Source organism: Centropristis striata, chromosome 16 (genome assembly GCF_030273125.1).
Source record: "Centropristis striata isolate RG_2023a ecotype Rhode Island chromosome 16, C.striata_1.0, whole genome shotgun sequence".
Classification (NCBI taxonomy): domain Eukaryota; kingdom Metazoa; phylum Chordata; class Actinopteri; order Perciformes; family Serranidae; genus Centropristis; species Centropristis striata.
Genome location: NC_081532.1, coordinates 13,709,465 through 13,737,364, shown reverse-complemented (window position 1 = coordinate 13,737,364; position 27,900 = coordinate 13,709,465). Strand labels below are relative to the sequence as shown.

The 27,900-nt window shown below is 40.2% G+C and overlaps 3 protein-coding genes across 4 annotated transcripts in view; 1 reads left to right on the top strand and 2 right to left on the bottom strand.

Annotated features, from left to right (window-relative positions):
• Nucleotides 1-15,046, bottom strand: part of LOC131988240 (proline-rich protein 36-like) — a 32,892-nt gene extending 17,846 nt beyond the window's left edge. The window contains exons 1-2 of one of the 2 annotated variants that reach the window (XM_059353335.1): nucleotides 14,777-15,046; nucleotides 4,716-5,034 (exon numbers count right to left, since the gene is read on the bottom strand). In XM_059353335.1, the coding sequence (XP_059209318.1) occupies nucleotides 4,716-5,010 (295 nt within the window). In that variant the 5' untranslated portion in view covers nucleotides 5,011-5,034; nucleotides 14,777-15,046. The remainder of the gene's footprint in view (nucleotides 1-4,715; nucleotides 5,035-14,776) is intronic. The other variant, XM_059353336.1, reaches the window with a different exon arrangement.
• A 2,115-nt stretch (nucleotides 15,047-17,161) lies between these two features.
• Nucleotides 17,162-20,663, top strand: LOC131988775 (syncoilin-like). Its single transcript, XM_059354023.1, has 5 exons — nucleotides 17,162-17,244; nucleotides 17,461-17,913; nucleotides 18,943-19,353; nucleotides 20,186-20,310; nucleotides 20,395-20,663. Exons 2-5 carry the CDS (start codon nucleotides 17,464-17,466, stop codon nucleotides 20,438-20,440), a joined length of 1,032 nt encoding a protein of 343 aa, XP_059210006.1. The 5' UTR covers nucleotides 17,162-17,244; nucleotides 17,461-17,463; the 3' UTR covers nucleotides 20,441-20,663.
• A 138-nt stretch (nucleotides 20,664-20,801) lies between these two features.
• LOC131988774 (histone-binding protein RBBP4) lies at nucleotides 20,802-26,851 on the bottom strand. Its single transcript, XM_059354022.1, has 11 exons — nucleotides 26,692-26,851; nucleotides 25,355-25,502; nucleotides 25,093-25,238; nucleotides 24,140-24,313; nucleotides 23,936-24,051; nucleotides 23,261-23,421; nucleotides 23,028-23,154; nucleotides 22,838-22,915; nucleotides 21,427-21,561; nucleotides 21,228-21,338; nucleotides 20,802-21,102 (listed from the first exon to the last, which is right to left on the bottom strand). Exons 1-11 carry the CDS (start codon nucleotides 26,705-26,707, stop codon nucleotides 21,040-21,042), a joined length of 1,275 nt encoding a protein of 424 aa, XP_059210005.1. The 5' UTR covers nucleotides 26,708-26,851; the 3' UTR covers nucleotides 20,802-21,039.
• Between the last annotated feature and the right edge of the window lie 1,049 nt (nucleotides 26,852-27,900).

Sequence of the window (27,900 nt, the reverse complement as noted above, 5' to 3'; positions counted from 1 at the left end):
TTGACAGATTCAAAGTCCCCCCCTGCTTAGTTGCTGCTGCTAGTTCGGACAAGCTGACTAAAAGAAACATTGCGACGCCAATATCATTTAACCAGGTGTTTTTTGAGTGTCAGGCAATATATCTTCAACAAGCCGACAGCAACGACTACAGTAGCTACTTCTCCCTGTTGGGTGCTAGACATTGTGTATATTCAAATAAAAAACTCCAAAATTTACTTTCCAACAACCTTACAGAGATACTATAAAACAAAGGAACGTTATCCTAGACATTTTCTGGCTAACTATAATTCAACACGTTAAAAATATGTCAGCAGCTAGCCGACCTGTGCTTCGACGGTTTAATTAACCGAGGATCTGCCAGTACCAAACTTGCTCAACTGTCATTGGTGCAAGAGTGAAATGGGACGAGACTGATGAAGGGTCAGTAGAAAGGACACAAAATTACATATTTTTGTCGGCCAATCGGGAAGTTAGCACTGCATGGGTTTTATTAAGAATTCACCGATGGGATTTTTGCATTGGATTTTGAATCATTGCAGAAAATAAGCTCTGTGGCAAACACACGTTTCTGATGCTTACACCTTTTGCTTAGCAAGATAATTTTCACAAATTAACCCAGACTGCTAAAATGCTAACTTGTGTCCATTTTTATGTTCCAACTGAATCTAAAAAAGGTTTTTGCCTTACTGCCTCCTTGTTTTCTTTCACTTCCCTAAATGAAATGTGTGTTGCAAGTTTTCCATCAGTCTTTTACTTTGTCTACTATCTGCCATCCCAAAAGCTAAGACATGAGCTCTACTTTCCATGACGACACCTCTTCCTGATTTATACAATAGCAGATTTGCTTTACAAAATTTAGCACATTTAACACAAAAACTAACCTGGTGATGAACCCGTAAAAGCTGCAAGTCTTTCATGCAACTGTATCGAAACTGATGTGGCAATGGTTTATCAGCACCTTTAACTAACAGGGCTTTACACCACATGATAAACTGGCACAAAACACAGCAGAGCAACAGATAAATACACTTAGGCTTAACAATCTCTCCTAAATTAGGCAGTATCTTTGACAAAATCTTCAACAAAAGTCAAATAAAATGGCTCATATAATGGGTCACCTGGCATCTATCCCAAACACACACAAAGAGCTCCCTATTTCTAGCTTCCTCAAAGAAATGTGTTTATAAAGCTGGGGAATGTGAGGAATCTCTGAGGGAGTGTTTCGAGTGAACAGGTGACCTTCTGAGCGTACCTTGTTAGGACTGTATGACCTAATCAGTCTTCCCTTCACCTTATTTCCATTTACCCAAACCAAGGGCATTCCTCTGCAGACCCATTATGAAGCTGAGATAGGATCCGAGCAGCCAGAGTTGCATAAGAGACGCCTGTTGTCCAGTTTTACGCAGAGTCGAGTAAACTGGCAGCACGGCAGGGACATAAATCACTGTCAGACAGCTAAGACAAACGTTAATAGTGGAAGGAATTAGACAAAGTGAATTAACAAGTGATGACGGATAATCTCCGCCTGTTGGCTCAGGATGAAACATTGTCCAGGTAATCAGAGAAGACAATGCAGAGTTAATGGGTTTATCGAAGTGAAAGGTCCAAGAGGTCAGAGTTTATCGCTCCAAAACCAGCTACTGTGCAGTTTCCTCTCCGGTCAAACTCCACAGGCCTTGTTTACAAAAAAATCCCAAAAGAGCAAAGGGTAAGGTGGCCCCATACAGGGTTTGGACGCTCATCAGAACAGACAGATATATCAGTTGACTGATATTATCAGCTGATATTGGCCTATCAAAGGCATAAAAGAGTCTGTATTGTCCAATATGTGCTGTTATGAAAACTTTTGTTACACAATGTATGATTCAGAAAGCTCAGCAGGATTTGGAAATGGCGTTAAGGATTCATTTTTTTAATTCTCTTTACATCCTTACAGTTTAATGCTACAACTAGGGAATGTTTGGCTTCTTCTTTTTTTTTTTTTACATGTATCTTTATTGGGTTGTTAATACACAAAAAAATGACATGTAAAAGTACATGCACCCAGTTTTATAATGTTTAAAACCATATTAAATACAAACTGCACAAAAGGTTTTCTTTTAAGTAATTGAATAATTAAGTACTTTTTTCAGGTATAATATTTTTGTTTTTGCGTTTTATATAGAGATTTATTTTTCTCTTGTAAACTTCACCATTCACTAAAGCTGGGGACATACTATAAAACTTTCGCATACCTTTGAAAAGACTTGGAGTACAGACTACACAATTTGTCAAACTGACTAAAGCAACTTAACACATCAAACTCACGCAAGGGCAAGGGCATTAAAACATTAAGAAGAGGAGGAAGAAGTAAGCAAAAATTGATGACAATCGGCTCGCTGCTGCGGTTGTCTGCGACGCTATCTGCTCAAGAAGAAAAAACAGATATGGGTCAATATATTCCTGCTACTTTCCATCGTCTTCTGATGCTATTTCCTGTGTCCCACCCTCCCTTTTTCATTGGCTGTTGGCAACACGGTAAACACAACTCGGTAAACAATTCAAACATGTTTGATTGACTGAGGTCGGGTCGGGTCTGTTCCCTCACACACTTGCAGATTTGCGTCTGTACATCTCACACACTAATATATTTTTGTGCCAACTAGTCTTGCCGTCTGCCCAACTGGGAATCGTGGGTAAAATCTGACAAAAAAATCTTGTAGTGTGTCCTCAGCTTAAGAGTAAATTTGGCATTTTGTAAAAACTTTAAAAAGAGGATGTTGATGTTATTTAATGTCTATGGCAGGCGTGTCACACTGGTCCATAAAAGGGCCGGTGTGGCTGCAGGTTTTCATTCAACCCAAGCAGGAGTACACCTGACTCGACTCCTGCAATCAACTGTCTTCACTCAGTTGATTTGTAGTTTCAGATGTGCTTTTTCTTGGTTGGAAGAAAAACCTGCAGCCACACCAGCCCTTTTATGGACCAGTGTGACACCCCTGGTCTATGGGGATCTGTAGGCTTTGCTAAAGAGGCGATGATAGTAGTTTCATACGTACTAATACATGTGATACTCTATGGCACCAGTGGCTAAGTGCGAGGAGGACCAGTGTGGGTGGAGGGGTCAGGAAAAACAGAACCCCTTGTTCCTTGCTCACTGTAACGGTCCTGGCATGGCTTTTAATTAACTGGCCCTGTGCCTGCCATACCAGGCCCTCGGTGGGCAGGAGGCCCCTCTGGCATCAGTACAGATCATCATCAGGGGCTCAGCTGGAGGTATTCAATCCTCTGGGCAAGCGTTTTACATTGCACCGAGTCCCGCTCCTGCAATAAAACACCTCTGGATGCATTTTGGGAATTGCTGAGCTCCTTCTCTAATCAGAGGAAGTGTCTGGCGAGGACTTTGCTGTTTTTGTTGCCAGCACCAACAATCTGCATGCCACACACAACACGCTGATTGCTGACAGCTCAACAGCAGCATATGATAATACCTGGCACATAAATTACACTCAACAATCGACACTTCCAGCCCTACAGTTATATATTTCTGTAACCTTAGGATATATTACCTTAAGGCTATAGATATATCATCATCACAACAATGTTTAAATGTTGGTGCCCACTTTTTTCAGTAATTCTTCTCCCTTGCATGTGTGAAGGAGGAGAATTCACGGCCTCTGCCTGATGTGGGAGGTAGCCTCTTTGTCGACCTTGGCAGAGGAGAAAAACCTTATCCGTCTCCACAGTTTACTTTCTCTTACAAAACGTTATAGCTTCACACTGCTGCTGTAACCACAAGAAGCACAATACAGTGCAAACATTGTGTAATGGAGTCTACATGCTACAGTCAATGCTGACGCGTCCGTCTATGCATTCACCAAAGCCACAGATGTGACTGAAAACATGTTTATACATATTCATCTTCAGCTGTGTGTATAGTTTGACTGTGTGAATGGGTTTAAATCCCGTGGAAATCCCCCCCGACCGTCTTCCAGCTGAACTACAAGCTGTGGGCTTCCACATGGAGAAGACGCAGCAAAAGAAGCAGGCGGAGCTCTTTCTTTGTCTGTAAAGAAATTAAGCCAAGAGTGCACAAGCACTGGCGGGAACACAAATATAAAACAGCCCGAAGAGGACTGCATGTGCATTTTTTGTTTCATGCATAAGTCAAATCAGGAGAACAAGGTTTTTCTGGTTCATGTTTTTGTGTTTCAGGTCTGACTGCATTAAGGTGTGATTAAAGACGGTGTAAAGGTAAAGTTGGTACAGTTCACAGTGGGAAAAAAACAAACAGAAGAAACAGGACTGGTGTAGTTCAGCATGCTGACATAGGAGCGCACATGTGCAAGCTCTAACAAGATCCCACAGCTCTGGGAAAAGTGTGGCGCTGTTTTTTGTGTGTGTGTGAGTTAGGTGGTACTTAAAGCAACTGCAAGGAGTTTTCAAATGATTATGAAAAAGTCTCTTTATATTGTAAATCTGGTTCTCATTTTATGGTAAAATATCACCAATGGCTTTCTGGAAGTAAATTCAGGGTTTCCCCTGGTAAACTGTTCAGCCGAGGTGGTAAGCCAAACATAACTAGGCACATCTGATCTCATAAACAATTAAATAACTACCCCATTCATTAAATGAATGATATTTTCTGTATTTCTGTGGTGTACTAGTAGCTTCAAACACCCTTATGAAATACTATAGGTGATAAAATGGCCATTGAGCATCCTGTAGGCTCTTACCATGACTGTTACCTTGTGGTTGAGCCTGCCTTCCTGACTTCTGTCCTCCCTTGTGTCCACCCTGATGCCCAGCAGGGTGCACGTCCAAAGCCAAGTCAAGTGCAGGGCCTAAACCCGGGCTCTGCCCCTTAGCACCATGATCCTTTCTCTTCTTGCCCTTAAGCCAGCCCAGAGCCCGGCCCAGGGAGCGACTGCGCTTCTTCTGGCCCCTTGTGCTGTGCTTCTCGTGGGCAAAAATATCAACCACATCCTGGGGAAGCAGCTCCCCAAAGCCCAGCGAGTCACGGTTTGACATGCCAACTCTCACTGGAGCTACACCCTGAGAACAGAGAGGAGAAAACAAAATTTAAGTCATTATCTTTATTAATACATGTCATAGCACTCTGGATGAGGTAATAACAGTAATGTAAAAAAAAAATCATAGCGGATATTTTGGAAAAACATAATCACCATTATCTTATCAATACTGAGATCAAGATTAGTTAACATGATTGTTGTTTTTTTTGTTGTTTTTTTAAATATAATTAAACTGAAAACAAATAAAATATAAATGGAACAAATTTAAAATAAATAAAATATGCAATATATAAAAATATACATTTGAATAAAATAATAATAATGAATTAATATTAGTGCACTTCGACAACCTATTAAAACTTTTCCACAATGTGATTTTGTGCATATGTGCATGTATGCGTTTAAAGGTTTTTATGTTCTGTACAGTATTATTATAACAAAATCAATGCAGGTTTTAAAAAAATCAACGTACAGTGTTGAAACTTGCCTTTTGTAATCCATCACAGTGAATTTTCATGAATAAATGTTATGTTGTTATGAAAACTAACCTCGCTGTTCAAATCACAACATCCGATATTTGAGAGTTAGCTGCTGCAAAGAAACCTTTATAGACAAGGAAGCTGCCAAATTGAGTGTTCTTAATACAATTACTGCATCTTATTACTGTCTGCCTTCCAGGTTTGATTTCCCATCAACAAAGGTCGTTATTGGCCCGCTTTTCCACAGTTCATGTCGGATTTTGGTGCTTCACTGAATGCACCACAAAAATTTCACAATGATGGATTATGTCAAGCAGGTTTCAAGTCTAGAAGTAAGATGACTTCTATCTTGAAGAAAGGTGGTCATAAAGTTTTTAAATCAACCTAAAACTTGATTAAAACCTTAAAGAAAGTTGAATACAGTTATTGAGCAAATACAAAAAGCATCAAACAACTGCCCAGAGTAGTATTCTTTAGACAACCGCAGTTGGTGTGTGTGTGTGTGTGTGTGTCTGTTTGTGTGTCTCAGTGGGCACTGCTCAGTCAACCCACACGCTCAGCCTACACGGACCCCCTCCTGCCTCTAAACCAAACTTCACAGTTCTGCAAAGAAAGAGCTGGCACCGCTCCCTTCATTCCATAACATGGAGTCATAATTCACGAAGCCGCACCCATAAGGCTCCTGCACTCTTACACAGAGACACAACTGCACACTAAGAGCTCGAGAATAGAAAAATAAACAGTCACCAATGTGCATCGAGGCATTTTTTAACAACCAGTCCATTCATATGACAATGTAGTTTCTGTTTCATGTTTCTTGTTTTGCTTCATTGTCTTCCTTCATCATATTTTTTCCTCAACAGAATGAGCTCACCGCCTTCCTCCACCTTGTTCAACTCCTCTACTTTGAGGCAGGTTTCCCAGCCTCGCTCCTGGGGATCTGTAACCTACACTGGGCTTCTTCCAGCTGTGTACTTTATTAGATACTTATCTCCAAATCACAGGCTAAAAGTTGGAGCGAGCTCTTAAGATGACAGGAGGCACAGCTTGTAAATAGGCGCACAAAGACTGAAGGAAGGTGGGGAGTGGCGTCAGAGTGAGAGAATTAGGAATCCCTGGATGATTGGCTGTCGAGAAAGTTCATGAAAAGTTTTTGGCTGCTGTGTTGCTTCACGGTCACGCATGAAAAACACTGCAGGCAGATTTTAGCACAAGTAATGTGTGAGCAACACAACCAAACATCTTTCACAGTCTCTGGGAATGCTTTCCTGCCCCTGACGAGACATGGAGCTAAACCACAGAAACCTATGTCATGTTCTCGGAGGATTACTAATTTCCAAACTGCTTCTCCTCATCAAAGCTCTGTGTAATGCAGAGGGGGAGTTGTGATGAGGAGTTAGAGGTTTGGATTGTATCTTATGGAAAGTTTTCGAGCAGATGTGACCTTTTGAAGCCAGATGCTTTACATGCTTTACATTGGTCATAAATTAACTTTTAATCAGGCAACTCTTACCAAGTTTAAACAAAAACTGGAGCTTTATAAGGGAAAGGACTGTATTAGTTTGAGTGTGGTTTCTTGGGAAGACGTTTGTCTTCACCAAGGGGCGACATCCAGGGCTCCATTCTTTCTAATGGCTAGCAGGAGGGCGACTTCACTGGCTGCAAAAAGACAGTATCGAAGTCTATGAGGAAACTTGAAATTACTTGATTTATTACCTCAGTAAACGTTTTGCTTATGACTTTAAGGTCTTAATTGCTATTTTCAAGTTTTCATCAATACAGCATGATGTTCATTTTGTAAATTTGGTACAATTTTCATGAATTAATCCTCTGGGCACATTGTATGTAGGTCAGAAAGTTCATGGTAGTTCATCCAATAACCGCTGCGTTATTGCAGCTTCAACAATACTGCCAGTAAGCTACTGTATAGCTAAAAAGTTGAGTTGAATTGAGTTCTGCCCCGTCCAGAACGAGAGGTATGCAGCCCCATATGAGAGGCTTGAAGTACTTAACTGCTTTTCTAAACTTTATACATATGTGGGCTTTTTGAAGTAATTTGTTATCTTAATGTAGCCCAGCAGAACTTGTTATCCACTGCTGCACATCTGATGTGGTACAGTGTCTGGAGCAGACGTGAGGAGTGAGTTGCAGTGAAAGGCCAATAACACGAAAAAGCATCCATCTTCTCTGGAGAAAAGTACCAGGGCCTCTCCCTGCACTAAGCCCTGTGTTTCTCTTGCTCCAAATTACAGTCATTTGAGCATGACTAAGATCCATGCATCTGTATTGGCTGGTAACAGTCGCCAATAATAAGAGAAGCCCCCTCTCTCTGGAGGGGGCTGTTTCATTCATTTATAGCCCATGGGCCTGCTCTGAGAGCATCAGCTTCGCCTATTATTTCTGTCACAAAGGGACCAGAGTAACCCTAAGAACTCTGGCGAAGGACCACCCAGCAGACGCTGTCTGTGCAGTCGGTCACAAGGAGCTGACTCATGCCACCATTGCTGTGGTTACACATAAAAACCTGCAATTGTCAGTTTTGCAAACAAATGTAATGAGATGACGTACATGGTGGAGGGTCCTTTAAAGCCCTCACTGTTTGTTTGAGGACTTAACAATCTTTAGAGATACTGAAGAACATGTCACATCTCTTGAGTCTATTTAGGTAAAAGGTAACTGTGGAAGTGCACTTAGAAGAAGCATGGCGGACATCTTAATTACAGAGCTGCTTCACTGTCCCAGTAGTAACTAAACCGCTACCACGCCTCTCAATTCATAAAAATTGATGCATAAACTACTCATTGTTTTTGGGTGATGTCACAGCTCTATAGTACGCCCACCTGAAGGGCAAGGTCCACCATTAACAGCTCAGCATTTATCACACTGTTGGCCAAAATGTCAGATTATTGTTCAATCGGATAAAAATACCAAAGAGGAGACCTGTCTCTTTCTTTTGCATCCTTTGTCAAAAGGAAGAGAGAGGACAAGAAGACTGAAACTGACCACCAATGCAACCAATACCTATGGACAAGCAAGACATCTCTGGCATCTCCACTGTTGAACCAGCTTATTTTATACTTCATATTTCATCCTCTCAAACTTGAATGGGTTGGTGTTAGATGCCCGAAATAAGGTATGTGGTCGACACAAGCTTAAGAGGTGTTCTTGTTTTGTTGTACAACATAAAATGTGTTCGTTAATACCCCAACATGTGAATTTCAAAGTTTTTTTTACATGTTCTTTAAGTTAGCAGTTACTTACAAATGGCTAAATGAGTCTACAGTGGTTGTCTGGGAAATTAAATGTCATCATGGTGGATACGGATGGGAACTGAGCTGTTTTACAGCCTCTAGTCATGTTTTTCAGTGTTCCTGCAAACTCTTGTAGACTGTAGATTAGGTTAATAAACAATTTATTAGGCTACAGTTTCGCTAGTTTGTCAAAACTGCTGGTTAGCTTGTCAGAGACCATCTTAAGCATAACGGTAGTGACGCTAAAGTCATGCGACCGTGGTGTAGTTCACTATAGCATAACGTTAGCTTTTTACTTCTTTGGGCTGCACTAATGCTTTAAACATAATAAAAGTGGTGTTTATTTGTAAAGATTATCCTGCTGAACAAAACGCGTACGCATCAGAAACGCGTGTTTGCCACAGAACTTATGTTCTGCAATGATACAAAATCCAATGCAAAAATCCCATAGGCTAATTCTTAATGGACCCCATGAGGATGCTACTTCTGGGTTGGTCTACAAAAGTACATAATTTTTTTCTCTCTATAAAAGCATATGGAACCTTCCACAACTGCTCATTTAAAAAAAGGCCCCACAAGAAGACATGTTCTTTGTTGAGATTATGAATCGTAGAGGTTTGTTTCTGGCTGCCTGTGTTAGCAACTGCAGCTAGCACTAACAAGCCTTCATTTAAGGAGAACGAATCTAAATGCACATTATATAATGTAAACATAAACAGAGATCATGTTTTTGTTGGGCCTCTCCAAAATGAGCAGTGGCAAAAAGTTATTATTCTGTTATAATGAAGGAGTTAATAAGTGTATCTTAGCAGGGGCGCAAATTAGTTCAAAAGTTGTCCACTCCACTTTAATCCGGGAGGGGGAGAGACTCCTCTTTTGGGAGGTGGTTAAAACATTTTTGGGTCCTACAAGATAAACATTTGACAGGTTTGTGTGGTATCTCCATTAGTTCCCAGTGCTAGTCATGTTGGAACAGTGTTTTGCCCTCCAGCGTTCTGCGCCGGTCACATGACTGAAAACTATGAATAGCCACAAAAGAAGGATTTAAAATCAGATTGATTTATTTTCTCAGGACGTGTAGTACAAACTTAAAAAAAAACACCACCACTGCCTATACTATTCCAAATCACGTTGTGCATCATATTAACATAAAGATCATGATCAAATCATATTTCTCAGCTGATTTACAAATAAAAAAAGTTGTATGATCTGTCACACACACACACACACACACACACACACACACACACACACACGCACCGCTGTGGTTTCCAAGCCCAGCCTCAGTCCTGCTGGAGCAGGCATGTGTTCCAACATGCTGTTTACTTATCCTTTACAAAAGACACCAGGCTCTCACATTGGACAGGAGGTACGGTTCAAACACAGCAAACCTCAACGCAGTGTGTCAATACCTGCAGCGCTGACTGATTACCTGACATTGACAGCGTGTGTACACATCATCATGAAGTAAACTGGGTCTGACAATAGTTTATACACCGTCATAAAATAGACTGAGGCCTAGTGAGCATATGTGGAAATGACAATTATAGATTATGTTCTTTTGACAGCTACAAGTCCTGGAGTGGAGCTGGAGGACATACATTCCAGAGCTGACGTGGGTCTTCTTTGCTCTTTTTACGCTGGTGGGTCTATAGACTTAAAGCAAAGCAATGCACTGACACCTGCCTTGCCTAAAGCTAAACACAGCAGCATAGCTTTACTCTGCAAATCCAAACCCAAATCCATGAATATACCAGAGATATCCATCTGACACCGGGCTCTACTGTACCTTTCTGGCGAGTCAAAAGAATGAGGGAAAGCCAGTTCTTGTTATATTTGAAAACGACTTAAGCATGTACACACCCCCAACAGATCCATGTCAAAGAGCAATTGCAAATAATTCTCCCTGTGTTTGTTTTAGGGATTTACTCCACAAGACAATTCAGAGAACCATACAGACTTTGAAATACTTTCATATGATTGTGAACTTTTCTCTTGTGTGATGAAAGTGCATCCATGTAAATAAAAAGTAGGTAAAACACTATCTGATGCAAATTTAACTCAATCTAGAGGGTACAGCAGCTTGAAACCTGATTGTTAACTCACAATACTGATTTAATGCTCAAGTGTGATCACACTCAAGAACAATGTGAATTTCAGAGGCAGTGGCGGGGGATGAGGGAGGGTCTCCAGGAACTGCATGTTTGACTGCAGTGAGTCACACAGGGAAGCTGACAGAGCAGACTCCAATGCCTCATGGGGATAAGGCGAAGCCAAGAGGGAGTGGCAGTGATACAGGCCGCCACCTTTGTTTGAATTAGGACTGGCTCTGCTTAACCAGGAGGCCATTCACATCTAGGCCTGGGATGCTGGGTTTCACATGGCATGATTCGGCCGTTAGTGAGTGGGGTTAAGGTCAGACAAGAAGGAAATAACAAATTAACAAGGTTGGGATTTCCTTTTTTTGGAGGATGTTTCTGATCTGTTCCAGTCTTCCAGCTGGGATCACCAGAATAGCTCTGGAGTAACACCCAGTTTGGGCAATAACAGTTTTTAAACCACACTCGAAGCCACACTGCAACTAAATGGCAAGTGTTTAGCAGTGTAAAAACTGGTGTTACTGTGGGGCACCTGCAGGCATCAATCAGGGCGTTGGCTGTCTTCTACAGGCATAATCAAACAAAGAAGAGCACTCAGGAGCAGAGTTAAGCAACCATGTCTGGGCTCCGCACTCTCGTGCACAAACACTCAATGTACAAGAAATATAGCGTCATCCAGGCACAAACTGGAAATACTCAATTCCCCCGCTTGCGGAGGTTTGAAATTACTGTATTTTACGAGAGCTATGTGTGAGTCATTGAAAGATTTTGCATTTTAAGGGAAGTATTTTTGCGTTGACACAGGATCACAACGGATATACCTAATGAGGCCAAACGGCTCGTGAAAATTTCATTATAACAGCCAACTTCAGGGTGGCCACAAGTTTTCTAACAGTTCCCATACCAACATATCGGCATAAACACACAGTGGCAGGACTTGGACACAAAGACAAGCCCTCGCTGACATTCTGTGGTCCTTTTGTTTGCTGCAGAAAGGATACAGTTTCAGAAAAAGACCATGTAGGTAATGCCAGTGATAAAAATAAACACAACAGCGCCGTAAGACAATAAAGACACAAATAAATCAAAATGATATGTAACCGAACTCACTGAGGTTGAGGGACGCTGTATGTGTGTTTGTGTGTGTGTGTGTGTGTGTGTGTGTGTGTGTGCCGTGCAGAGATCTGTGGCAGGGTAATGCAAATTGGCATGCTGCGAGGCCGCTGTAGCCGTGCAGCAGCTTGTCTGGTAAGAGCAGTGGCTGCATTCCTGGGAGATTGATAATTACCGACTGAGGAACTCTTCACTCCGAATCTGCTTTCACCCCCATACACCTCCTCCTCCTCCTCTCTTTTCCTCCCTTTCACCCCCTTCCCTCGCTCCTTATCCCTCATACAGTACAGTGGCCTGGGAGACAGAGCCATGAACAGAAAGGATAATGGCTGCCACATGAGAGTCATTTTGAGATAAGATTATAACACGCTGTTGTTGTGTGCATAGATAATTGTTCACCGTGTGTATTCTTTTTGCAGAGGAGACACAAATATTTTTCCTCTATGGAGACAAGACAGATTGTTCTTTTACAGAGTGTTTGGAAACATGTGCATCACACTAAGAAAAAAATGTTTGTCTCTGTTGATACATGTCCTAAAGGCCCCACGTCTTAAAAAAGTTCGATTTTAGTGAGATATTATAAAGCAGGTCTAGGTTTTAAATGGCTTTGGAATGGAGAGAAAAATTTGTATGTTTATCTATATTTATATATACAGTATATGTACAATAATTATTTATTTAATTTTATTTTTTTCTTCTTCTCCCCTATTCATTACATATATATGTACATATATATTTATTTTCTTATCCATTTTAATTTTATTGTTGTCATTATTATTATTTTTATTTTTGTATTATTATTATTATTTTATTATTACTATTATTATTATTATTATTATTATTTAATTATTAGTTCTATTTTATTTACCTAATCACTATCTGGAGTTGTATACTGTATAGAATGTTGTTTGTTTACTGGAAAAATTAGAAGAAAATGTAAATGTAAATAAATAAATAAAGCAGGTCTAGGTGCTATATAAATACTTGAGAGTATAGTTTACAGTTTCAGAGAGAAATACAGGTATATTTATAAAGACAGTATGAGAGAAAATAATGTGTTGTTTGAACATTAAGCATGTAAATCAAATCAAATCTCCTTCTGGGGATCAATTAAGTATTTCAGATTCTGATTCTGATCACTTTTTGAGACCCTGTAATCTCAGTTTCCATTGTTTACTTAGTCTCTTTCCCAAAAACTGGACAAAAAGTAACACACATTTCTCTGGGTCTGTGAGAGTCCGCAGCCAGCAGACACAGTGGCAGAGCTCTGTAAAGTGTGTTGTTTGCTTTGCTTCCAGGGGTTGCCAGGGGTCTAAGTCTGGACCGCAGCCTCTGTGGAGTTTAAGACCCCTGAACTGACAGGTCAGTGAGGGGTGAAAAAAAAGAAAGTGTTGTCCAGCTCGCAGCGGAGCGAGCAAACACAGCTGGACACTGGGGTTTAAAAATACATCCTGGCATCTCTGCTCGACCAGAGACCAAACAAAAACTCTGTCGCTGCTTTGAAATCCTTTTAATCTGTCATTCAGTCAGTCTGACAGTCGCCTGAGTGTGGGAATAATAAAAGTCCCCAGTTTAGACCATGTGAACTCTCAGTAGGGACAAGAATCAGAAGCATTATAATGCTCCTAATGGCTATTGTTTAGATTTATCAGAAGTGTTGATGAGGACTCACTGATGAGTTACTCATCAGCTAATCCCTCTGATTAACAGCACACTGGGCCATTCATCAGCAGAGTTTCCTCTTACTACAGGCCTGCATGACACACACACATCACTCGCTCACACACATAATCATGTGTCTTTGGCTTTCCCCTTTCCTCCACTGAGCTGCCACTGCAATTGAACTCAGTAAATAACAAAACCTCCCTGGCTGCACAGATCCGACTTCCTTCTTCTGTCACATCCTCTCATCTGTCACTGTGGTCACCCCATCTCTACCTTGATCTTCCTCTGAATCTCAGGTATAGCAGCCGGGCTCTGCTGGGCCTCTGATGCTTACATAACACACCTGTAATCTCTATGGGTACAAGCCCTGGCATGGCAGACTGGGCGAAGAAGAAGGAGACACACCCTTTCTAAAAGTAATGGCTGTGTCTCAGACTCACCTACCAAAAGGGTACAAGAGGTGAATGGGAAGACATGACGCTTAAAAAAAAAACAACTGGAGGACTTTTTATGAAAGTTTGCATTTGGAGTCCAAAGTTCAGGAGAGGTGGCGGACAAACAGAAAGGGGGGACACCAAAAGAGAGGTGGTGGTCCTGTTATCTCTGTCAGGTTAATCAGCAAGCAATGGGTCAATATCATGAGCATAATGTCATTGATTGGCACACATTAAAAGTGTCAGATGCTGTAGCAGTCATTAGCTGCTGGGTCACTGACGGGGAATAACACAATAGTCTTCATTGTCATAAGCAGAGAGGAGCACTACTGGTCTTAAATTACCTACTGCTTTGGATCCCTCAAGGCCAAGTTAAGCAAATCTCCCACACCTAGTTTCCATACATGCCTCTACTGGATCTCCTGCACCTCACTTTATCTCATTACACTTTTAGAACACCTGTCTTTAAATTTCTTTATCTAATCATTTTCTTTAAAAAAAAAAAAAAAGGTTTTAAACAGTTTCAGAGAGAAATGCACTCCTTAAAAGTAGATTAGGTCGATCCTGGTGTCATTTTACTGCGATTTTAACTTTTTAAAGGAACATTAAACTATATTTTTCACGATAAGGAATACATATGTGGCTTTATAATGAGGAGACCATATATTTAAAGGGTGCTACTTTAAGTTAATACGTATCCAGCGACAAAGAAACAACTCCTACCTTGATGAACTTTTATGATCCGGATGGGTTGATTCACCCTCTCTCCATTTGAAGCGTCTCCTTGCTGCGTCCTTCCCCTCCAACTCCAAACTTTCACCGTCCGAAGGAAAACTTCAGGTGAATCATTTCCGTGAGAGAGAAAAAGAGCAACACTTCAGGAAGCGGCTGGAGTCTGGAGTTGTGTTTGTACCCGCCGCGGGAACAAGTGGTGGGCTGTAAACTGACTTCTCCCGCTGTCAGGGCCGTGTGTCTGCGGACGCTCCAGTGGACCGTGGAGGGGGAAGTGAGGAGAAGTTGTCGTCGACCTGCAGCTCCCACCTGGAGGAGGCTGGGCGCGCGCAGGTGAGAGCGAGAGGCAGCGGCCAGTGTTGTAGGGACATCTAGCGGCGAGACGGTGCAACAACACGCAACACTGAGCGAGGGAGGGACAGGGGCATTTCTCTTTTCCCACACTTACTTTGCATTTCCAGCTTTTTTATGCAAAGAAAATGTTACCTATAGAAATGCTTTTTAATGAGTATTCACATCTGGATATTAACCGTTGACATACACAACTGACTGAGTGTACCAAAGAAATAGACTGTAGAAGAGACTGCTTCCACATATTTATTTATTTATTTGCACAAAACTGTAAATATAAGGTATTTGTTAAACTCTTACCAACTACCTCCCTGTAAAAAAAACTACAAATGTATGTACATAATCTAGAATCTATTTTTTAAGATGATATTACTAATGTAATGCCTTTCCCTGTTTATTTTTATTTGTCTTATATCTTATATGCGTGTGTGTGTGTGTGTGTGTGTGTGTGTGTGTGTGTGTGTGTAAATATATTTTCATGTCTTGCATGGGGAGGACCCATCCACAACTTTAGCATAATGAAAATAAAGATATTATTATTAGAATTTTTTCTTATTCTGATCTCTTTTCTGATTCTGATAACAAATGATCATTCAGATTTAAATCCAATTTTTATTTAAATTTAATTCAAACATGGAATAAATACATAATTTATTAATAAATATCTACAGCAAGTAAACATTATATTATTTGATCATGATCTGTGTTAGGTCTGCAGGTAAAAATCTAACAAATGTCCCATTATTTCTTATTATATTCATAATACTTTTTGTTTGCTTTTATTTATGCACAGCAACAAAATAGTGCAAATTATACAAGACGCAATTAATTCGAATAATAAAAAATGCCTATTTTCCGTTTCGCAACAAAACACTTTTTACATAGTCCAAGGAAGTATAGGACAGCTTATCCTGCCACAGACCAGTTTATGAGCACTATCACATAGTGGATTATCTGATTTTGAGTAACCGGGTCATGATTTCTGGGATGAGACATTGCTGTTGAGTTTTTCAAATGTAGTTTTTGGCACTTTGAGCACCACAAGCAAAGTGCCATATGGTTCCATAATATTTGAAAGAGGGTTGGTATCGTAGGCAGATATCTCCAACACTCAGCAATACCAAAAAAATCTTGACACATAAATAGTACTACAGGTAAAGGAAAAAAAAGTTTATTTATTTATTTGTGCGGAACATCTAATCATTGCAAAACCATACGCAACCTTAGGGCCCGTTGCTTAGGAAATGCCTGTTTTCAGCTTTGTGACAATGCACTTTTCACATAATCCAAAAATGAAGTACTAAATATTTGTCAGCGCATAAATCGACATGTAGCCCTTGATTTTGTCTGAAAATTTAAAAAAATGTACCTCGTTTAGAGATGCATGGTTTTGGTAGAGATCATCTGGGTGAACTGTAAAGCCATGTTATCATAAAGCCACTCAGGACAAACAAACAGTTCCTATTCATAACATTCCTGTCTGGATACTGTATTTTAGTGTGTTTTCTCAGGTGGAATATGCAATATAATTTACTTTTTAGGTTTGCAGTGTGTGGTGGTGCATGTTTGTTTCCTGTTTTGTGAGAGAAATTTCACAGTCAACATGCAAAACAGTCCAAACAAACACCATACTTGAGCCATGCAAACTTTTTGGGCCACTGAGCTCAATGCTGAATGTAGCTATAATAAGAATAGGCCTGCTAATGTTGCCACCTCCGCTCTGCCTGTGCAGCAGTTGCAGGCAAAAGTTGAGGAAAGTTATTGCTCAAACACTTTTCAGTCCTGATATCACCACCTGCTTAGATGCACATAAAAACAGCTGCATAAATATAGCTCCGTATGGCTCCCAGGCTGGTCCAGACATGTGTTAGCTGGTGCATCCAGAGCATGTAGGCCAGTCAGTCGGCCTTCAGCACTGACACAGTTTGTGATCATCCCCTGTGGGGGTATGAGAAAGTCTTAGATAGAGTTTCTCCCCTGTGCCTCCAGGGTTATTAATAAACACAAAGTGTGCCTCTGTTTTGCTGGAGACAGACACACAGCAGCAGTGTCCTTAAAGTTGAAGCAAAGTGTCTTCGTAGCTGTCTGGACTGTCATCTCCAAGCAAAGTAAGTAGAAATATGAATTGTTAGTGATAAGTATAGGATATAGGTTTTGACATTGAAGGTTTTTAAGGTGATTCATCATGATGAAATTTACATTAATGGCTTTGTTATGGAAAAAAAACCCTAAAAGGAATGACCAGATTTGAGGGATTTTAAAGCTAAAATCTCATCAGTTATGACCGTGGGTCATTTGATTAATGGCTGCTTGTCTCTTTGAAGGCCATGGACAATCAAACATCAAGAGAGGCCCCTACTGAGGAGTCACACATGGGACTTGTTGACGACTTTGAAACAGATAGGCCTTCGATCATTCCTGTGGATGAGCGTACACCACATCCCGCGCTACAAACGGACCAGGTGGTCATGGACAACTTGGGAAAGCTTTTTAACCACTGCATCGAGCAAGTGTCCCACCTGGAGACGCAGAGGAGCGAGCTGATACAGGAGCTCCTCCGTCTGCAGGAACCCCTTCTGCGGGTTGTGGGCCACCTGAGAGGGAAGCTGATGGAGACGCGGAGGCTGCTCATGCTGACTCAGCTGGATTATGTCGCCGTTTATGAGGAAGTGAAGGAGGTGAAGAGGAAACTGTTTGCCACAGCCAGAGACTGCATCCAGAGCCAGGTGAAGCTGGCTGAGCAGGAGTACGAGGTGTCTCAGTCTGCTGTTACTCAGGTAGGAAACACTGGGCCAAGGATGCCTGGAGGATTGATTTACTGTGGCAGGTTATAACAGATAGTTGTGAGTTGTGAGGTCGATTTTAATATCCATTATATGCAAATTCATCATTTTATCTTATCAAGTAAACGTCCTGCATCCAAAACGAGTACTCCAAATACTTGTTATGCAGAATGTCCCCACTCAGTGTTTTATATATATTCTAAATATGTTATTAGATCATTTATTTATTTATATCACTTTACTGTTGTCAAGTTAGGGCTGATTTTAACTCCTTTATATATTGTTATGAGGTTTAACTTTTAAAATGTCTAATTACTTTAAATGTATCATGATTTTTATGTTAAATCTTGAATGAAAAAGTAACAATATTTGCCTCAAATTTAGTGAAGTAGAAGTATAAAGTTACATAAAATGGGAATCCTCAAGTAAAGTAGACATACCTCAAAATTGTACTTTAATACAGTACTTGAGTACTTAGTTACATTTCATCACTGAGTAACACTTAATTTAATTCCCATGCCAACACCAGTGCCTAATAGAATTACAATAGAAGATACAATTAGTACAATAAGTAACCTTAAAAAAAGAAATGTTATAGTACAGGTGCATCTCAATACATTAGAATATCATGGAAAAGTCAATTTCCAGTAGTTCAAGTCAAATAACCCCAACCAAGTATTGAGTACATATAGATGGACATACTCTTCAGAGGCCAACATTTCCATATTAAACATTCTTTTTAAAATTGGTCTTTTGTAATATTATTTTTTTCTGTATTTTAGGTCTTCATTAAATGTAAGGCATAATCATTATAATGAAAACAAACGAATACATAAATTAAGACATGAAATGTTTGGTAATGGACCTATATAATGTGTTATTTCCTCTTTTTGAATTGAATTACTGACATAAATAAATGATTTGATGAATAATTTATTGAGATGCTCCTGTACATGTGATATTGAAAAGTAAGGAAATAATCAGTGTAAAATAAATATAAATCAATTGTGCCTCTATCAACAGGAGGAGCTCAAGGCCTACATCCAAAGTCTGACCCAGGAGCTGTCCCAGCTCCAGGAGGCCCAGCAGAACCAGCTGAACACCCTGAGGGACCAGGCCTCCAGACCCCGCAGGCCCAGGGCCATGAGCGACGTCGGCCAGTGCCGGCAGGCTTCTGTCAGACTGCAGCGGCGGCTCAGCGGCAGCGTGAGGGCACTGGAGGGCTGGTACGAGCCCCGGCTCATGGCCCTGCTGAGGAGAAGGCAGGTCGGGGAGGACGCCTTGAGAAAGAGCAGGGAGCAGGCTGCGGACCTGAGGGCCAAGCTGGCGCCCCTGAGAGAGGATGTGCAGAGACTGGAGGTGCAGAGGGCCTGTCTGGAGCAGAGGATCACTCTGATGGAGAGGGAGCGGCAGGAGAGCATCACACAGCACAAGGTACAGCAGTGGTGGAATGTAACCAAGTACATTTGAGGTGTGAATCCCCAGAGGCTCCACGATATGATTTTATCCCGATACTTGAGTCACGATACGATATTATTGCGATTTTTAAGAATTACACAATATGGCGAGTATTGCGATACAATATATTGCCATTTAACTGTTTAACTGCATTTTGTGTTTACAAAATTAAATGAAGTTTTTTGTTAAATTAGAGAAAAAGTCACCACAATGAGGGTTAAACCCACAGACACACACAACAAAGTATTCAATCAAACTGAACTGATATCAATCATGTATGGACGACAACAATTGCAGCATTTTATCAAACCTTCCTCAACTTTAAACTTCACTGCTGTGAATTTTTTTTTAATGAAACATAAAAAAAGCCTAACTTTGCAGCGTTATTTCAACAACTTCACATGATATCCTGATGGTGCCTATAGATTCCTTTGATCTTCTAGATTCATATGATACCAGTTTCTCCAGTATATTCCTAAAAATGAGCTCGCTATGGCCCCTGGAAAAAAAGGCGAAAATACTAATGGCTGGTCGGCCGGCAGAGTGCTAAATATCAATACTTGGCAGCCATGAATCCATATTATACTGCCATGTAAAATGTTGGGTTACTATGCTGTATCGATTTTTCTCCCCACTTCTATAGTGGAGTAATTTCACAGTGTAGTATTATTACTTCTACTTAAGTAAGGCATCTGAATGCTTTTTCCAGCACTTAGGTACAGTGACCGAAGTGAAGTCAAACATAAAAGTTCTTAAGGATGTTTGGTAAAAAAACTCTACAAATTAAAGACGTCTCTCCACTTTGCAGGAGAACGTTGAGAAACTGCAAGAGACTCTGAGGGAACTACAAGTGGAGTTTACGGTTCAAAGAAAAGTTAAGAAAGATTTAGAGGATTATAATGATGGCCTTTCAAAAGATCTGACTTTTCTGAGGTAGGTTTACTGGAAACCTTTTACTGTTGTAAAATTGTGAACATCAGGCAGTTAAAAAAAGACTAACAAAAGCTTGTTTTATAGGGGCTGTGATGAACCCTTTGAACCCAGTGCAGAAGAGGATCCCTAAATTCTGTTTCCAAGAGATATTTTAAGCCAGACCAAACCACAGAACAAAAGTTACATTTAATATAGAAAAGCAACACAATGCAAACTTTTTCTTGCTTCTACAACTTTTACTCTTACCTACACCTCATAATCTGGCATGCTGTGCCAACAAACACAGCACATAGATTTATTGTAAATATTTTATTATGAATATATTTAAGTACACAAGAGACACAAAAGTGGGGAATTCATACCATGAATATAAAGCAAATACAAGAAAAACCTACAGTATGTACAATTTTACTAAAAATGGATATTCATAGAAACTTTTTTTAGCACAACTAATCAGGATGTAGAAATAAAACCATGAAAATGCAAACCTGAATGTTGGTGAAGCCAGAGTTGAGTACTGGGAGTTACTGAACCTCTGGCCAACACAGACTTTAAATATGTTCAACATGACAATGCAGCATTTTACTCTTTCAAATTTTCTACAAAAACACAGCTGCCCAAAATGTTTTTGTTCTTTTTAAAAAGAGAGATTACTGCTTATGCACCAAGTACTGGAAAACGGACCCATTTTCAACAATCAGCTCAAACGAAGGGATGTGGAGAGTGGACTCATGCTTGGACCTCTGAATCTGCAGCACCTTCTGGGTCCTCGTCGTTGTAGATATTTTCAGCCTGTAGAAGAAACAATTCAAAAGTAGATTCGCTGTAACAGGTTTTAAATGTAAATAAATGTGATTTAAAATTATATCCGCGCTGTGTCTGATACTTATTGTTCTGAACGAGCTCTGGCTTCTTACCATCTGCCAGACTTGCATGATGTTGTCCTCTGATACAGAGCAGATGACCCACGGCTCGTTGGGGTTCCATGAGAAGTCGGAGATCTTTGCGGTGTGTCCGCCATGAATGAACTGCAGAGAAGCAAAACAGAGGGGATCACTACAGTCCTTTTATTTCAGTTAAAACACACAGAGTAGTTGTTTTTTTGTCACAACTGACCAGCAGCTCAGGAGGGCCGTCCTCAGCATCCTCCGGTGACTGCTCCTCTCCGATCTTACTCAGGTCCCAAACGTTGAGCCTCCTGTCGGTGCCGCTGGAGGCCAGGATGGTTTCGTTGTGAGGGGACCACTGAACCTGTTGGGTAGAGATGGACCAGATGTTACATTTCTGCAACAAAGTGCTCCGTAAATATGACCCTAAAATTAAATGGTATCTATCAACAAAACTGATCTCACGGGTTGCTAACAGAGGACTTTAGCGGCTACGAACACGATTCATAACTTAATTTATTTATAATAATTAATCTGTGCAATACGGACTTTCTATATAAATCATGTGCAATAATTCAATATGTCACACTGTTGTTACATATATACATATTTGTACATATCTCTAATTACTTCAAATTTATGTCTTTATTTACATATTTACTTAAGACTTGTTGCATTTGTATTTATATAGTATATAATGTATTTTTTGTGTGCTTTTTTTTATCTTTATTTAATTTACAGACTTACTTATTCTATTATTTATTATTTTATTTATTATTATTATTTATTATTTTCCAGCAGCAACTTTAACAAAGCAATTTCCCCAGCATAGTCCGTATTGGCAAATAAAGGCTTCAGCATAAGCCACAAATTAACATTTCTGCAGATATGACAGGCCGATAGGATGATGCTTATGTGCATGCAGGGCTGAACAATTAATCAGAGTTTTAAAGATTAGTGCAATATCCAAATTGCAGGAGGCAAAATATAAATTAAAAGGTAAAAAATGTGTCAAAATAGCATTCTGAATTAAGATTTTTGCTGCAGAAATATCCAGGCCTCAAAGTCATATTCTACAGATTGTCAAGAATCAGTTTGACACAGATCCCTGAGGGGAAGAAAAAGTTGGCAAAGGCAAAGCTGCTGTTTGTAATAATTGCTCAGCGTGAGTCATGTGAGGGCGAGCCATCGTCCCAACTAGTACGACAAATTCAGAGGAACAAAGAACAGGATCCAGTGGGAATTCCCGTCAACAGCCTCTTCTCCAGTCGTTTGATAACACCGAAAGATATAACTGACAAAGGTTTGAAATATAAAATAAATATGGCATGTTTAACATGTCACCTAAGTTAAATAATGTGTACATTTTGAAAAGCTTTGTAGTGAATTTGTTCATCTGCCAGTGAACAACAAGACAACAGTAGGCATACTAATGTTAAGTCCACTACAGGAGAGACTTGATGTTCTCTACAATTAAGCGGGAAAAATATGAAAGCAGATATTTGCAGAAGTAGTCTGTGTGCATTAAAGGCTGATACGGCTTCAGTTTCTTCTTATGATTTATTTTAAAGCCCAAATAAATCCAGATCTGCAACACACTATTTCAGATGAATTGAACTGACCGGAGAGTCACTTCCTACCTGGAAGATCTCGTCCTTGTGAGACTCAAACGAGTGCAGCTTCAGCTTCAAGTTCCTCAGGTCCCAAAGAGCCACGGTCTAAAAAAAGACAAGTAGTAGCTCCAGCTTCAACCGATTCAGCTCACACAAAAGAGATCAGTGGCCAGCAGCATGCTATGTAGCAGCTCTATAGAGAAAAGAGTGGACCCACCTTGTCTGCGGAGCCAGAGGCCAGGATGAACTCGCTGTAAGGATTGAAGGACAAGCAGTTGACCTCAGCGGTGTGGGCGTCCACTGCATGGCTGGGCTTGGAGGTGTTGTTGGACCGCGTGTCCCAGCTGCGCCAAGACAGACAACAGCACCATTGTTGAAGAGAAAATGTCAACTGAAACACTTTGTTTGAGTCGGTTATTGAATTTTGTTACCAACATAATAGCTGCTCACATCATGAGTTTCATGTCGTCGGCCACAGAGCCGAAGAGCGACTCGTGGAGCAAGTGCCAGGAGACGTCCTCCACCACGGCGGTGTGGCCTGTGAAGATGGTCTTGGCATCAACTATCTTTCCCTCCTTGGGCACCGTGCTGATGTCCCATAGGCAGATTGTCTGTAAAGAGAGCTGACATTGGTTAGAAAATGTATAAACAATAAAAAAATAAAACAGTTACAACAGAGGGAGTTACTAAAAAATAAATACTAGTTACAGTGGCAAGAGAAAGTCTGTAAACTGTTAGGAATGACCTAGTTTTCTGCATAAATTGGTCATAAAATGTGCTCTGATCTGCATCTAAGTCCCTAGTATAGACAAACACAATTTGCTTAACCTAATACCACACAAACAATTATAATCATTTATGTCTTTTTTGAACAAATGCTTTAAACAATCATAGTGCTGGTGGAAGAATGAAGTGAAACACTTGGATTTATTAACTGCAGATCACATTTTATCACCAATTAAAGCATAAAACTAGTTCATTTCGAAGGGTTCACATGCTTTTTCTTGCCACTGTCTGATTATTATTTTAATAAGATAATTAAAAATGTATCATGAGCCACAGGAAAACATGATGCGCTAGTTAAACAGGGTAAATGTGGAAGAAGAATTTAGTTATTTTGCTCACATGGTCATCAGAAGCACTGAGGAGGCAGCCGCTGAGGTTTGGGTTCCAGGAGAGACCGTAGCCCTCCTTCTGGTGCCCTCTCAACCGCAGATCTGGGCTACATTCTCCAGAAGGGTCTTAAATAGAAATAAAATCAAATGTTACAGAAACTTGCAGAGAAAATGTTTGAAAGCTCTTCAGAAACAGTGTTGGCTGTAATCCTACCAGGCTTTGAGGGGTGCTTCGTGTAATCAAAGACCAGCACGTCGCTGGTTGGGGTCTTGGTGGCGATGATGCAAGGATTTTGAGGCATGTAGCGGGCTCTGTTCACCTCTCCCTCATGGTTGATTTTGATCTCAATCTCTATCTTTCCACTAACAGATCCAAAACCTCCAAACTCTGAAATAAACAACAGTTACATGAGACAGTTCTAATAAAATTGCATTCTACCAAGCAAGTTAAATGGTGTTTTCTATGCATTTTATTAGCTACAATGTATTCATAAACAAAAATACGTACCTATATTTTCTGAAGCATTAAAAATTTCAGCAAAAATGTAAATGTATTCATTCATTGAGAAGAACTGTGAGCCACAATATTAAAATACAAGAACTTATTTGAGACACTTTGATGACACTGAATGACAATAATGTTAACACTGACATATCACAGGGGCCGAGCTGAGGAAAAGTGAATAATCTGTCTAATTTATGAGACTTTGCAGTGTATATAAAAGTGACCATGATTTTCTGGGTTCCTACACCTTCAAGCAGTCAAATTCAAGCACTTTTAAGCATTTTCAATGTGCATTTTTTTAAGTTTTGCCACCACATTAAAGCTGATGTTAATTACATAGTATATGCTTTACATACATCACATTAAATAAGATGTTATTGTGTTATAAACAACCAAAATTGTGTTTTGTGACAGAATTCCACAGATGAAGGACTAAATTTCAAGCACATTATTCAAAATGAAAGCACTTTTCAAAACTTGAAAACACAGCATTAAAATGTACGTGTAAGTACTTTCAGCCATAGTAACCCTAGATCATTGCCCTTTGACGACATAGTTCATCCCTCAGTCATGTATTTATTTTGTGTAATAATCAGCTAGACACAACATATAGTATACTCTGCTAACACAACACAGCTTCCCAGACACACATTATCCCTCACCTCCTTTCTCGCTGTCATAGTGTGACGCATCAAATTGTGCATCATCATTCGGAAGCTGAACACTCGCAATGACGAGATGATTCTGCTCATCAGAAGTGTGTGTTCCCAAAACCAGCCTGTGTACACTGTAGTCTTTCCCCTCTGGCCTGTAAAGAGGGATGAGTTTAAAAATATATTACATGACTGTGCATTTTAAAAGGACCCGGTCTCTCTCTCATGTCATGTTTTGGTGGATGATGAGGAGCAGCAGATCTTCTCTCACCTGGTGACATCAGGCAGCCACTGTGCGGTGAGGCTGGGCCACTCGAGGGCGTGAGTCATGACCAGGTCATAGAGGAAAGGTGTGTTCTTCTTCCAGATCTTGTACTCCTCATTGATCACCCTTTCCTCCACAGCATCATCAAATGCAGCTGCAAAAGGTAGATTTACCAGCAACACAAAGTTATAAAGACACAAATAATGCTGCATCTTATTTGCCTGGACTGAAAAGAGTAGTTTATATTTATGATTTATATCTAGGAATCACTCCAACATATAAAACGTTCAGTATACAATTCTGGAGAAAGATCATCCAGGTCACCAAATACTGACACTTTGCGTTGGTGTACTGTGACAGTATTTGACAACCTGGGAATGAGACTCAACAATTAACTATTTCTCTCCAGAATCACATACTACACCTGTAAGTGATTAATAGGGTTCAAGGTGTATTTAATGATGTTAAACTGTTCCAAACTGAACCATCACACTCAAAACAAAAATGCTGTTGCAGATATTACATGGAAATACAAAAATACAGGAAGTGCCAGTGCTGCAATGTATCCCTGAGTAAGAACAAAAATAAACAGTGTTGACAGTATGTAATGTGAGTGTCAGTGTATCACCCAACAATGGTGGCAGTAGGTAAAAGAGTACTATGACATAATATAGTATAATACTATATAATAAGTATGTATTGCACATGAACAACTATTAATGCACATAAAGACAAACCGTGTAGGATAACAGGGTTAATGTTTGATAATTATCTGGCCCCTGCCCCCTTTTTATATTTGCTCAACTTGAGTTATCCCTGGAGGATGGAGCGACATAAAACTTAAAATCATCTCTGAAAAAATATTTTCCTTAAATTACCAGCACTGATGTTTATTTTGCAGATTATATCAAGTTAGCATGCATTCTTATGATTAGCTGTATAAAAACTAAACTCCTGATAAGCCAATGAGGGTGAGTCTAAGCAATATTCTGTGTGTATCAGTCATGGACGCTTGGTCCTAGTGCCTGACCCATCTCTTTTGGACGGTAAAAACTGCAGGGGACAAAAACGGCCTTTTGAAAAAGTGCAGGGGACGTGTCCCGTGTCCCCCCAAAAAATTACGTCCATGGTATCAGTTATTTTACCTGCACTCATTAACTAAAACCCTGCAGAGTCAGTCTGTTAGCAGCTCACGTTAGCTCACAGCTAGCTTTAAAACAATACAAGGTGATGCTGGCCGGCGCGCCAACAACCACCGGTCCATTCTGACTCTCAGTTTCTATCATTCCGGGCAACGTATTCACATATCCGATCAGCTGCTTCAGAAAAGTGAACAGCCTTACCGTCTTTATCAGCCATAGTGTCGTGGTTAAACCACGTATACCGGTACAGAGTAGAAAATCTTTAGGACAGCACACTGTAGACAGCACAGAGACTCGCAATGGCGCCAACTCCGTAGAACAGGACGGGCCAATCAGCGTTCGCCAAAAACCGACAGGAAGTCGTCACCGCAGCACATGTCTACTTCCGGAACACCCTCCTGAGATACATGTTGTAACAGTTCTGTGGACAACAAGACCAGAATGGACATTACAGGAACCAAGAATAGATTTAGAAATACTGAATATCAAGAGAGGAAATCAAACATCAGATTTAGTACAGGAATTTTATAATTACACAGGTGTTAAGTATGGGGAATATATTGACATCTTTACAGATGGATCGAAGGAGGAAAAAACAGGAGCAACAGGAGCAGCAATGGTGGTTCCCAGTCACAATAGCACATCGTCAAAAAGAACATCACATCATTGAATCATATATGCAGTGGAGTTATGTGCAATACTAATGGCTGTAGAGTGGGTGGAGGTCATGGGGGAAAGAAAGGTAGTTATATGTAGCGATTCAGTTTAATCAATATTAAGCATTAAAAACAGGACAGCCAAAACACATCAGGAAATATTACATGAAATACTGTTAAAAACATCCGGATTGACACAACAGGGGAGGGAAATAGTGTTCATGTGGGTTCCAGCTCATCAAGGGTTAATTGGAAATGAAAAAGCAGACAAAATGGCTAAGGAAGCAGTAAAAAAGAGGAGGTGGAAATGAAAGTAAAATATTCAAAAGCAGAGGGGGAAAGTCTAATCTGGAAAGAAATAATCAATCAGTGGAACCATCATTGGAAGAGGCAGATAAAAGGGAGACATTTATACAAACTGAAAAGTGTAGTAGGGGAGGCAGGGTGTTATGCTGATAATAGAACAGAACAAGTAATTATAAGTAGACTAAGAATAGGGCACAGTAGGTTAAATAACACACTTAATAAAATAGGAAAACATGCAACTGGTTAGTGTAATTGTGGGGAGAGGGAGACAGTAGAACATGTGGTAACAGCGTGTCCTGAGTATGAAAGGGAGAGGGAAAGGATGAAGGTAGAGATGCAGAAGGCAGGCATAAGAGGAGAAAATTTAAAAAATATAAAACGGTGGGAAATCCAGAGAAGGGAGGAAAATCCTTCTGAGATGTCTTGCCACAACTGGATTCATTTAAAT

Bases quoted from the DNA above. Each gene is read 5' to 3' on its own strand.
- LOC131988774 (XM_059354022.1), bottom strand. The intron at 23,155-23,260 runs GTGAGCAGCTAT...GTCTTGGCGCAG, and splicing joins GACGACATGAAACTCATGAT to CTGGGACACGCGGTCCAACA. The intron at 22,916-23,027 runs GTGGGTCCACTC...GTCTTTTTTTAG, and splicing joins CCTCTGGCTCCGCAGACAAG to ACCGTGGCTCTTTGGGACCT.
- LOC131988775 (XM_059354023.1), top strand. From the start codon at position 17,464: ATGGACAATCAAACATCAAGAGAGGCCCCTACTGAGGAGTCACACATG. The intron at 17,914-18,942 runs GTAGGAAACACT...CTCTATCAACAG, and splicing joins CTCAGTCTGCTGTTACTCAG to GAGGAGCTCAAGGCCTACAT. The intron at 20,311-20,394 runs GTAGGTTTACTG...CTTGTTTTATAG, and splicing joins AAAGATCTGACTTTTCTGAG to GGGCTGTGATGAACCCTTTG.